This window comes from Hyperolius riggenbachi, chromosome 11 (genome assembly GCF_040937935.1).
Source record: "Hyperolius riggenbachi isolate aHypRig1 chromosome 11, aHypRig1.pri, whole genome shotgun sequence".
Taxonomy (NCBI): Eukaryota; Metazoa; Chordata; class Amphibia; order Anura; family Hyperoliidae; genus Hyperolius; species Hyperolius riggenbachi.
In genome coordinates, this window is record NC_090656.1 from 20433253 (window position 1) to 20446672 (window position 13420).

Sequence of the window (13420 nt, forward strand, 5' to 3'; positions counted from 1 at the left end):
AACACCTATACTGCTCTCCATTTCATCCTCACTGCTAAAAGCATCTGTTATCAGCTGTGATAAGAATCCCCGACTGAGCATTCAGTCTGGCTTTGCCACAAATGATTATAGCTGAGTCATTATAGCAGAGCCACAAGGGGGCAGGCTTGGGCTTGAAAAGACACCAGAGAAGACAGACTCTGCTATAATCATTCCGTAGCAAAGCTAGACTGAACGCTCAGTCGGGGATTCTTATCAGAGGTGATAACAGTCAGATTAAACAGAGAACAATAAAACAAAGAGCAGATTAGGTGTTTACTGTCATGTTCCCACTGATTTATAAGGTAAAATACATTAAGGTGCTTCGTCTCTGGTTCTCTTTAAATGTGTTTTTCCCACGCCGATAAATACAGAGAGCAGTGAAGCACTGCACGCATTTTCTCTATCAATTACATTAGCTTCTGTGAAAAAAACTTGCATGTTTTCACACATACAGACACACACGGTGTGCAGAAAACGCATACAGAAAACCGACAGACAAGTGTGCTCCCAGCCTCAGCTTATTACACTCACTCTGTCCATCTCTGATGGAGCAGATCTGGCTCTCCAGACTCCTCCAACATAATTTCAGTACAGAGCACCTGGGGAGGGTAGAGAGGCTGGGGGCATGACACTGTACAGAAGAGCCTGCTGAACACAGAATAGGGACTCTACAAATCTTTGTCTAGAAAACTTTGTAGGATTTATTTTCAGTAGCTGAGCAGATGCATTCATAAGAACAATTGTGCAGAGAGCCGAAAGTGTTTTCTCTTGCCCTTAGCTGTCAGTCTACTTCTCCCCCACGGGGCCCCCTTGTGGCTACATCCCTTGCAGGGTCTACTGTTACGCCCCTGGCAGTGGCATTGTCGCTCTTATCACGGACGGTAACCAACTCTGTACATCATCGCCCTATGCTGAGTTTATAGCGGCCGAACATATTTCATGGTCACTTTCAGGTTGCCACACATAAAAAGACCTCCAATATGATTGACTGATATAGCAATGAAAACAGATTCACCGTCTGAACATCACAAACATTCACACGTTTGTTCACGATTTGATCATAATATGGCCCTGCCATCAGTCTTAAGATCATTTCAGTCATAATAATCAAATCGCTAAACTCCTCGCCACCAGTTTTCTATACACAGGATTATTTTTTTAAATCAACTTTATAGCGTTCGTTTGGAAATAAGTGCATGTGGACACCTTTACCAAAGCCGGATGTGATGAGATAAAGTGATTGAAAGAAAATACGGCGCAGAGTCTCGATATTTTTCCGCTATAAGCGTTTCAGGTTTTACTTGCCATAGCATTTGCCATGTGTACTAAAATGAAAAAAAGAAAAAACTATGCCCATCAAACTAGAGTCTACTAAGCAGCATAACAAAATAAAAAATATATAATTCCCTTGCTTGAAAGTAAAACTTGTCCAGAACTAACGGAAACCAGGATTGATTTTTCCAACCCATCCTAAGGTTTAAAAGCACTAATAGAGAAGTCTAAAGGACTGCTGCAGGCGCAAATTATTATTGCGGTAAACTAGCTCGGTGAAAACTCAGCAGCTCAGTCTTGCTTGTAGGACCTCTTGCCAACATTTGCTCTTTCTGCAAATCTCTGCAGCCGCCGGTATCCTCAACTTCGTTCCAGCCCTAAAACCGGGCCGTTGTATTCAACTTCCTGCCCGCTGAAGCCTCACCTCACCGGATACCACAGAAACGTAGAGTCATGTGACAAGAAACCACAGTCCCGTCTAGAAGTCTGATGAGTTTGGCTGCACCAGATCTTCTGAAAACTCAAACTGAGGTAAGCTAAGTAGAGGTTTGTGCAGTCACAACGTGAATTAGGTCAGCAAATCAGCAGATTCTTCATACCTGGAACTTCTCTGTAGACAAAGTTTTGGTTGGTGAAATAAAAAATACAAACTAAGTGCTTACACATTCTCTCTGTTACGAATAATGGTACCTTTTTCTCTATAGTGCGTGCCCTTTAACTGAAGAAAGATAAGAATAAATTATAGACCACAGCGGTGGTCGGAGCGCCATGCTCAGGACGCCGGCTCGGACTTGTTCAGTATGATGTTAATGATTTCCCCCTCGTGTGCTTTCATGTGTTCCATAAGGAGTTCTTTACTGGTGGACTCGAAGCCGCAGATGCAGCAGCAGAAAAGCAGGACGCACAGTTCCGTCTCGGGCCTCACCGGGGGGTTCTGAAGTTTTTCGGAGCTGGAAGGGCTGCCCTGCGGCAAGCTGACCTTCGGGTTGTCGACTGTTACTTCTGCCACAGATCGGCTGCTGGAGGTAAGCGTGTCGCTGTCTGATGAGGTGGCGGCATCGTCCGATGTCTGCTTCTTCTGGGGGTCTTGCTGAACCCTGAAAGATAATGCACTGGTCAAAGCAAAGGAAAAAATATGAGCTGCAATAAGAAAATATGGACCTATATATACATGATTTATAGTGTAAATATAGATCTGTAGCATTAGCACTGACTGGGGTAATGTCCACCTACAAATGTGTACTTACCTGCGATAAATCTTTTCTTAAAGAAACCCTGTAACGAAGAAAAAGCTCCCCTGGGGGGTACTCGCCTCGGGTGAGGGAAGCCTCCAGATCCTATTGAGGCTTCCCCGTCCTCCTGTGTCCAACTGTGGTGGCGATAAAGCTCCTCAAACAGCTGGGATGTAAATATTTACCTTCCCGGCTCCAGCGCAGGCGCAGCATTGGTTCTCTCCTCTTGGAGATAGGCAGAAATAGCCGAGTAGAGCGGATCCCGACAGATTGGCTATTTCCGCCTATCTCCGTGCTGAAAGACGCAACAGCGCCCCCGCTGGAGCCAGGGAAGGTAAATATATAAGCAAGCCTTGTCAGGCTTGTCGAGCACAGATTGTGGGACGCTTCGGGGGAGCCAGCGCTGGACTGCTTGCAGCTACAGGGGAGGGGGAAGCTTCATTGGTACCCAGAGGCTTCCCCCTCCTGAGGTGAGTACCCCCCAGGGGAACTTTTTTTGTTACAGAGTCTCTTTAAAGGAACTCTACTGATTAACATGTTTTTTTCAATTGAGATAGGAATAGTTTGGAAAGTGCTGCTGAGTACTAGTGTATACATTTGAATGCTTATCTCTTTGTTTATCCATCTCTAATTACAAGCCCGTAGTTTATAAAGTAACAGTGTTATACCCTCTTGACATAAATATTTAAAAAGTTCAGTCCCCAAGGTAACTATTTATGTTTTTTTTTTTTATAGTATTTTTTCTTATATTACAAAAATAAATAAATAAATAAATTGGGGAGTGTGGGAGGTAATTAATTAATTTATTGTGTAAAACTAATGTGTTTGTATATGTAAAATGCTTTAGGGTGTAGTTTTACTATTTGGCCACAGTATGTGTTTACATGCGACCTGTAAGAGTCCGGAAGGACGCTTACAGGAAGCAGTACGAGGCTGGATAAATCACAATGATCGCGCGGTGTCTAATAGAAGCAGTGGATCATTGCGGGGGCTTAGATCAACGAACGGGAATGGATTTTCCCGTTCATTGATCTCCGGGCGAGCGGGCGGCGGGGTGCACGAGCGGCGGGAGCGCGCGCACGAGCAGCGGTAGTGCGGAAGGTACGGATTTCTCCGTCCCTTGTTTTTTTAGGGGGAAAAAAAAGGACGGAGAAATTCGTACCGCGGGGGGTAAAGTGGTTAAAAACACAAAAAACGCTTTCTTCTTTCTTCCCGTCTGCACTCTCTACACGTACTCCTACCAAGGGTCAATTCTGATTTCTATTTCACAGCTACTCTACATCTATATCGTAAAGGTGGCCATACATCAGGTGATCTATATCCTAAAGGCGGCTGATCGACCAATCAATTCGAATTGGGTGAAAATCAGTGCCGCCAAGTGCATGCGCAACAGACAATGCGACCAAATTCGGGATGAAAATTGGTCACATTCTCAATCGTGCATGCTGCCAGATGTTGGGCCGACTTACTCAATCAGGTGCGCGGCAGGAACGGTGTGCAATTTCACGACGATTGACGAACGCGACAAAAAACCCCGACGCTGTCCCCTTGTGACCAGTGTAAAATACACATTACCTGTCCGCGGCCTCCGCTGCTCCAGGCGCAATCCCCTTTCCACATACACACCCCACGTGGTTTCCTAATAAGGGCAAGCGCGTGACGTCACATACGCGCCCTTACTATGAAGCCACGTGAGGAGCGTGTGTATGCAGGAGGAATCCTATAAGCCAACGGGGGGGGGGGGGGGGGACAAGCGCAGGCCGTGGACAGGTAATGTATACTTTACTTGTTAGGGGGGTCATTTTACATTAGGGGACAGCGTCGGTGTGGCGAGGCGGACGGATGCAGCGCACAAGGCCGATTCCAGCATGAAACTGACCGGTAATCGGCCTGTGGTGTGTGGGCAGCTAACCGATCTCTCTCTTATCAGATTCCATTAGAGAGATTTATCCGTCTGTTGAATCTGCCCATCGTTGCTAGATATATGCATACTTTAAACAACGACAACCTGAACTGAAAATAAAGTCAAAATAACCATACACAGGTCATACTTACCTCCTGTGTAATCTACTCAATCTCTTTCTCCTCTCCTGCTGCCCATTTGTCCACTGTGATCAATGGAATTCTCCGTCCTCCATTTTAAAAATGGCCATTACCCCCTGACAGCTTCCTGGTCAGCACACTGTTAAACTGTAATATCACCCACTTGAGCCACAGGGAAACATGGACATTACCTTGCACATTCAGTTGTAACTGACAGCAGCTGATATATAACTGACAGCAACTGGTACATTTCAGTTCTGACAAAATATTTTCAGAACTGGAAGGGATCACTGTAAGAAGAAAATGGTGATCTTCTGAGAGGAACTGACGGCGAGGTAAGTATGTAATATTAATTTGCAGCTATGTCATGTGTTTATTTTAAATAAATTTTTTCTCACTTCAGGTTCCCTTTAAGTTTAGTTAATCATCTCTGGTGTACATAAAAAAAAAAAAAAGGTACACTAATACTGAAAAGTTAGATTGGCCCAATGCGATGGCCCGTATGCAATTATCCCATTAAAACACATTTCGAATAAAATAATTCTTGGCATAATGTCCCACCTAAAGAAAGCCTAATTGGTGGCGAAAAAAAACAAGATATAGTTCATTTCATTGTGATAAGTAATGATAAAGTTATAGACGAATGAATGGAAGGAGCGCTGAAAGGTGAAAATTGCTCTGGTGCTCAAGGGGTAAAGCCCCTCAGTGGTGAAGTGGTTAAAGAGGATCTGTACTCTAATATTCTTACAATAAAAAGCATACCATTCTATTCATTATTTTCTCCTGTGCCCCTCTGTGCTGTTTCTGCCACTCTCTGCTGCAATCCTGGCTTGTAATTAACAGTTTTAGGCAGTGTTTACAAACAAACTAACCAGCTTCTAATAGGCTCAGCTAAGCATAGTGTGTGAGTCATTCATAGTATGCAGGGGGCCTGCAGAGGGTGTGTATCGCTTCTACCAATCACAAGCAGCCCTGCACATTCCACACAATCAATCCTTAGCCCGACAAACAGGACAGAGGAAAGATACATTGATTTATTACAGAGACAGTGCAGTTAGGAAAGACTGCAGTAAGCCAGAGCAGATTAGAACAGGCATAGGAACGTATAGGATAGAAGAACTAAGGCTGAAAAATTTGTTACAGAGTCTCTTTAAAGGACAACCGAAGTGAAAATATAGAGATTGCCATATGCCTGGCAGCCCTGTTGGTCTATGTGGCTGCAATAGTGTCTAAATCACACCAGGAACAAGCATGCAGCTAATCTGGTCAGCCCAGGGTTGAAGTCTGCAGCGAGTATCTCCATCCAGTAATGTCCATCCATCCCTACTCCATCCATACACACACAGCACTGCTGACTAAGTAACAGTCAATCAAATCTGTGCTACAGAGCCTAGTACTGGAAAGGGGAGGACTGGCAGCAATCTTGAAGGATGAAGCCCTCTTCCGTAAAGGACAACTGAAGAGAGAAGAATATGGAGAATGACATTTTCTTTTTAACAATACCAGTTGCCTGGCAACCCTGCTGATCTATTTGGTTGAAGTAGTGTCTGAATAACACCAGAAACAAGCATGCAGCCAATCTTGTCAGATCTGCCAATAATGTCGAAAAGACCTGATCTGCTGCATGCTTGTTCAGGGTCTATGGCTAAAAGTGTTACAGGCAGAGAATCAACAGGGTAGCCAGAAAACTAGTATTGCTTAAAAGGAAATAAATATGGCAGCCTCCATATCCCTCTTGCTTCAGTTGTCATTTAATGGGACAAGGACCTAGAAGGGAAAAGAGCAGAGGGAACCACCCTCCCCATAGGGAAAAGGCTAAGAACAGAAGAGAAGAAGAGCAGAGGGGACTGGAGGGAACCCTCCTGCCCACAATGCAAGGACCTAAAGCAGAGGAAGAGCAGAAAGGACTGGAGGGAACCCTCCTCCCCACAATGCAAGGACCTAGAACAGACGAGCAGAGGGGACTGGGGGAACCCTCTTCATCACAATGCAAGGACCTAGAGCAGAAGAAGAGCAAAGGGGACTGGAGGGAACCCTCCTCTCCACAATGCAAGGACCTAGAAGAGAAGAGCAGAGAGGACTGGAGGGAACCCTCTTGCCCACAATGCAAGGAGCTAGAGCAGAAGAAGAGCAAAGGGGACTGGAGGGAACCCTCCTCCCCACAATGCAAGGACCTAGAGCAGAAGAAGAGCAAAGGGGACCAGAGGGAACCCTCCTCCCCACAATGCAAGGACCTAGAAGAGAAGAGCAGAGGACTGGGGGGGACCCTTCTCCCCACAATGCAAGGACCTAGAGCAGAAGAAGAGCAGAGAGGACTGGAGGGAACCCTCCTCCCCACAATGCAAGGACCTAGAGCAGAAGAAGAGCAGAGAGGACTGGAGGGAACCCTCCTCCCCACAATGCAAAGACCTAGAGCAGAAGAAGAGCAGAGAGGACTGGAGGGAACCCTCCTCCCCACAATGCAAGGACCTAGAGCAGAAGAAGAGCAGAGAGGACTGGAGGGAACCCTCCTCCCCACAATGCAAGGACCTAGAGCAGAAGAAGAGCAGAGAGGACTGGAGGGAACCCTCCTGCCCACAATGCAAGGACCTAGAGCAGAAGAAGAGCAGAAAGGACTGGAGGGAACCCTCCTCCCCACAATGCAAGGACCTAGAGCAGAAGAAGAGCAGAGAGGACTGGAGGGAACCCTCCTCCCCACAATGTAAGGACCTAGAGCAGAAGAAGAGCAGAGAGGACTGGAGGGAACCCTCCTCCCCACAATGTAAGGACCTAGAGCAGAAGAAGAGCAGAAAGGACTGGAGGGAACCATCCTCCCCACAATGCAAGGACCTAGAGCAGAAGAAGAGCAGAGAGGACTGGAGGGAACCCTCCTCCCCACACTGCAAGGACCTAGAGCAGAACATGAGAAGAGGGGACTGAAGAGAACTCTCCTTCCTCACAATGCAAGGACCTAGAACAGAAAAGCAGAGAGGACTGGGGGCCAGGGGGAACCCTCTTCATCACAATGCAAGGACCTAGAGCAGAAGAAAAGCAGAGGGGACTGGAGGGAACCCTCCTCCCCACAATGCAAGGACCTAGAGCAGAAGAAGAGCAGAGAGGACTGGAGGGAACCCTCCTCCCCACAATGCAAAGACCTAGAGCAGAAGAAGAGCAGAGAGGACTGGAGGGAACCCTCCTCCCCACAATGCAAGGACCTAGAGCAGAAGAAGAGCAGAGAGGACTGGAGGGAACCCTCCTCCCCACAATGCAAGGACCTAGAGCAGAAGAAGAGCAGAGAGGACTGGAGGGAACCCTCCTGCCCACAATGCAAGGACCTAGAGCAGAAGAAGAGCAGAAAGGACTGGAGGGAACCCTCCTCCCCACAATGCAAGGACCTAGAGCAGAAGAAGAGCAGAGAGGACTGGAGGGAACCCTCCTCCCCACAATGTAAGGACCTAGAGCAGAAGAAGAGCAGAGAGGACTGGAGGGAACCCTCCTCCCCACAATGTAAGGACCTAGAGCAGAAGAAGAGCAGAAAGGACTGGAGGGAACCCTCCTCCCCACAATGCAAGGACCTAGAGCAGAAGAAGAGCAGAGAGGACTGGAGGGAACCCTCCTCCCCACACTGCAAGGACCTAGAGCAGAACATGAGAAGAGGGGACTGAAGAGAACTCTCCTTCCTCACAATGCAAGGACCTAGAACAGAAAAGCAGAGAGGACTGGGGGCCGGGGGGAACCCTCTTCATCACAATGCAAGGACCTAGAGCAGAAGAAAAGCAGAGGGGACTGGAGGGAACCATCCTTCCCACAATGTAAGGACCTAGAAGAGCAGAGGGAAATGGAGGAAGCCCTTCTCCCCAGGAATCAGACTGTAAAATTATTGTAGGAGAGCTGGCAGGCACTCGGGGAAAAAACTGTAAATAGCCGGCCAACAATACATGTATATACACACTCCGCAAACCATGTGCTCAAGACAAAAAAACAAAAAGAATGCAAAAAAATCTGTGAGGCAAGAAGTGTTTGGCACTATGGTTTATTAGTGCAGCAAAATGGCAAACATCGTCAAGTGATGAATACATAAAGTGCATTGCGTGCAGATCAATAGCATAGATTCAAACATGTCACAATGACAAGGTCGCTGTACCTGAGTGTGTGGGAGGTGGCAGGTGTGGGCGCCAAAAGGTGCACGGTCCCTTACGACCGTTACGCAAGGCGGCTGCCAAGCTTCATCCGAGGTGTGCACACCTTGGATGAAGCTTGGGAAACGGTCGTAAGGGACCGTGCACCTTTTGGCGCCCACACCTGCCACCTCCCACACACTCAGGTACAGCGACCACGTCATTGTGACATGTTTGAATCTATGCTATTGATCTGCACGCAATGCACTTTATGTATTCATCACTTGACGATGTTTGCCATTTTGCTGCACTAATAAACCATAGTGCCAGACACTTCTTGCCTCACAGACTGTAAAATTAGCCTGGAACTCCATTTTAACACCAGCCACCGTATCTCAGGCTCCCTATTGGGTTACATACCGGGTGCTCTGCGACATGGCCTCATTGATGGCTTTGTTGACTTGCTCGTAATTGTAGTTCTGGTCGCTGGCATGCTTCCACATGTGTGATTTCAGAGAAGGTGGGTGACTGCAGACATAGCCACACAGCGAACACCTGCCAAAATACAGGACAGACAGCGTTAGAACACCGAGAAATGGCAAAACCACCAGCCTTATATTCTTTGCCTTTGTGGCACAGTTTACAAACCCTGTACTGATCACCTGATCGATACAGGATTGATAAGCACATCACACAAAGTAAAGGAAGCAATACTGGTAAGCAAATGCAAGGGCACAATTAAGATATTAGAGGAAAGCTCAGCAGCAGCATCAATATTAAAAGGACTACGATCGCAAAAAAAAGTTAAGCAGTTAAAATCTTCTTTTATGCTGCAATTCACTGAATGCTAATAAATAACACTAGAAGAAAACCGTTGAAAAAACTCAGCAAGCAGGAGTTTTTTCAATTGCATCAAAAGTTGCATTTGCATGTAAAATCGCAATTGCTTGTAGTGTAAAAGAGCCCAAAATCTGACAGAGCCGAAAGGTTTTGGACTAGTCCATCTCCCGATGGTAGGATTCTCAAGGCTTTCTTTATTTTAACTACCTAACGACCGCCTCACGCCAATGGGTGTGAACGCAGCAGCAGCCTTAGGATCGCCTAACACTGATTGGCGTAAAGTCCTGGAGCTGCAGTTTAGCAAGGAACACGCGTGTGCATGCGCAATCGTTCCCTACCAATTCAGGAAGCTCCGCTCCATGATCAGCCTGCTAGCCGCGATCGCAGCCAGCAGACCGTTTTTAACGAAAGGGGTATAGAAACCCCTTTGTTTACCTTTGTACAGCGCTGCAATCTCCTGCAGCACTCTACGGGGGACATTCAGCTGTCAGAGCGGCTGGGGAATGAAGCCCTCTCATTGGCTGATGCCTATCAGAGGCAGGGAAGAGGAAGGATCGCCATTCTGGGCTAGTTTAGGAAGGGGAAGGAGAGAGGGAAAAACCTGTCTTTTTTAATAAAGAAAAAAAAAAAAAAAAAAATAAGGTCGCAGCAGTGATCAGAGACCTCCTAAAGAGTGTCCTATTAAGGACAAGAAAAGGAGGAGAAATGAATTTGTGTGGTAAGTGTTATGGCTGTGCAGCACGCTGACAAATCTGCACAGCCCTGTATTGTGAAAAATGGCCTCATCACTAAGGGGGTGCAAGCCTGTGGTCCTGAAGCCGGCAAAGACGGGTCCCCCGGACCCTCTGTCGGTGGACTGATAAGGCTGTTTCTGAACAATCCATTGAGAGGGATGTTCAGGAACAGCCTTATCAGTCCACCGACAGCGCGTACACATGTGCTACTGTCTGTTGAATGTCCGCCCAGCGGGAGGGTCCTGCAGACCCGTCGTTGCCGGCGGTAGTGCGTGTGTACGCACCTTAACCTCCCTGGCGTTCAATTTTCCCAGGATTTCTGTGCAAACAGTGATAAAATTTATTTTTAAAACTTTTTTTTTTCTGTAGCTTGCCAAAATGTGTCCAGCAAGGGTCTAGTATACAGTGCAGGAGAGTATTGATGTGTATGCACGTTTTCACTCTTCACAGCATGTTTTTTTGGAAGGACATTTCTGTCCATACCGCTAGGGAGGTTAAAGAGAAACCCCGACCAAGCATTGAACTTTATCCCAATCAGTAGCTGATACCCATGATACTTGATTTTACATGAGAAAAATATTCCTTTTCACAAACAGACCATCAGGGGGCGCTGTATGGCTGATAAGGTGAAACCTCTCCCACAAGAAACTCTAAGGACCGTGGTACTCCTGGCAGTTTCCTGTCTGTGAACCTTGTTGCCTTGTGGGAAATAGCTGTTTCCAACTGCCAAAAAAGCAAGCAGCAGCTACATCACCTGCCAACAGTAAAAATGTCACCATGTAATAAATGTCAGAATGTAAATCAGGGATTTTAAAGACTTTACAATGGGCAAACACTGACTAAATCATTTATACATAATTATTGTAAAAATGAAGGACTTTTTATTACATTATTTTCACTGGAGTTCCTCTAAGTCCAACTGGCAAAATAGTATGCAAGTGAGTAGGGAGGCTGGCTGGTATTTTACTATTTTAGCAGTTAGACTTACCAACTCCCATTCAGAAATTGCTTTTAAAACAGTCTAACTGCCAAAATAGTAAGAGCCAGCCTCCCTTACTCACTATTTTGCCAGTTAGACTTAGCAACTGCCATCTAGGAAATGCTTTTAAAAACAAAAGAACACCCTTAGAATTCCCCAAGAGGAAAGGGACTAGTACAAAAACTATCGGTTCTGTCAGATTTTAACTATTTACTTTTTTTTGCTGTAGTGGTCCATTCAACAAAGAATTCGAATGCAGATTAAAAAAGGAAAATGAAACCTTTTCAGGTGATTCAAATGGCAATCATGTGACTACTACAGTGCTCCTTTAGAATTCTGAGCTGCCAGGCATTAAGTCCTTGTTTTTGCATAGGCTGTCAGCAAAGAGTAGGGCTTGATGTCTCTCTCCTTGGTCTGTCTCCCGATTAGCCAAGTTTTCTTTCACATGAAATCATAGAGGTAAAGGATCTGCCTTTGATACAGGAGGCTGTGAGTTCTATTCTGGGGCTTTATAATTTAGCTGCCCGATTTACACGTCTCAGGATTTCAACAACAATTACACACAACAGCACACGTTTAGAGCTCTGTGTCCATACATTTTTTTATTTTTTTTAAAGAAAGCTTTGCTTGAAAATTGATATCTCCCCTAGTATGTACATGTTAAGAGTAATCAGAATAACAGTTTTTCACCACTGTCCCCCATAATTATTAGGGAATAACATGAACATGGCTGTAGTCCAACTATGCCCCAATTTCTAGGTGCTTTACCAGAACTGGATATTACATTATTTTGCAAGATAACATTACTTCAGGCCACAGGCTGCAGTGAAAAAAATTTAATAAGGTTCATCGAGCAACAAAATTGAGGTTAGATAAACTGGGTTTATTTAGTCTAGAGAAAAGACGCCTTGGAGGAAAACCGTTTTAGCCATGTATTCAGGAAAGTGTTCTTTACAGTAAGAGTGATTAAGACGTGGAATGCATTGCCACAGGATACAACTGTGATAGGATAGAGAAAAGGACGGGAGGAGAGAGCCAGGAGCCCAATCTGGTGTAGTATTGCGGGTTGTAGGGTGATGGTATAGATTAAATCTTATATAATTATACTCACAAAAGTGGGTTGCAAGACAGGCAACCACTTAAATCGCATGCGGGGAAGTACCGTCACCCGCTCGGCCTTGTCCTTGGATGGTCGCAGCTCCTTCAAAAAAGTTCCACTTGCCAAAGTGGTAGCCCCGAATCGGGGTAAGACATCAGATAGAGCAGGGTGGGAGGCGCCCGTACCGGACAAATGTATTTGTGTATTTTAACGAATAATTTTAACTTTAGTAATCAGCCAATGTGGTAGTAAAACAAGGGATGGTCCTACCTTAATAAGAGCAGTCTATCCACTTACTGATTTAATGATTTAGTAGCTTTATTGGGTACTTTGAAATTTTGACAACGCGTTTCGCGGAAAAACCGCTTCCTCAGGTCGAGTGATGTACCCTTCGGGTAATGGAGAGACTATCTCGGGCGCCTGTAAAACTATCTAGAGATAGTCTCTCCATTACCCGAAGGGTACATCACTCGACCTGAGGAAGCGGTTTTTCCGCGAAACGCGTTGTCAAAATTTCAAAGTACCCAATAAAGCTACTAAATCATTAAATCAGTAAGTGGATAGACTGCTCTTATTAAGGTAGGACCATCCCTTGTTTTACTGCCACATTGGCTGATTACTAAAGTTAAAATTATTCGTTAAAATACACAAATACATTTGTCCGGTACGGGCGCCTCCCACCCTGCTCTATCTGACGCATTGCCACAGGAAGTTGTTATGGCAAACTCTATAACTGCATTTAAAGGGGGCTTAGATACTTTCCTTGCGTTGAAAGACATCCACAGCTACAATTACTAGGTAATGCCCAACTATGTTGATCCAGGGATTTTATCTGATTGCCATCTGGAGTCGGGAAGGATTTTTTTTCCCTTTTGGGGCTTATTGGAACATGCCTTGTAAGGGTTTTTTCGCCTTCCTCTGGATCAACAGGGATGTGTGAGGGAGCAGGCTGGTGTTGTACTTTGTTCTCTGGTTGAACTCAATGGACGTATGTCTTTTTTTTAACCAAAATAACTATGTAACTGTGGTACAAAGCGGTCATGGTGATTATCAGGAGGCAATTGATGGGGCTAGCAAATCTTTGAACAACTGACACGGCTAGT

General features: G+C 45.6%; 1 protein-coding gene across 3 annotated transcripts in view; it reads right to left on the minus strand.

Annotated features, from left to right (window-relative positions):
- Positions 1 to 1290: 1290 nt before the first annotated feature.
- ZNF507 (zinc finger protein 507) overlaps positions 1291 to 13420 on the minus strand; it is a 56372-nt gene continuing 44242 nt past the window's right edge. For 2 of the 3 annotated variants that reach the window (XM_068261673.1, XM_068261674.1), the window contains exons 5-6: positions 9086 to 9220; positions 1291 to 2390 (exon numbers count right to left, since the gene is read on the minus strand). In XM_068261673.1, coding sequence (XP_068117774.1) covers positions 2066 to 2390; positions 9086 to 9220 — 460 coding nt within the window. In that variant the 3' untranslated portion in view covers positions 1291 to 2065. The remainder of the gene's footprint in view (positions 2391 to 9085; positions 9221 to 13420) is intronic. The other variant, XR_011024941.1, reaches the window with a different exon arrangement.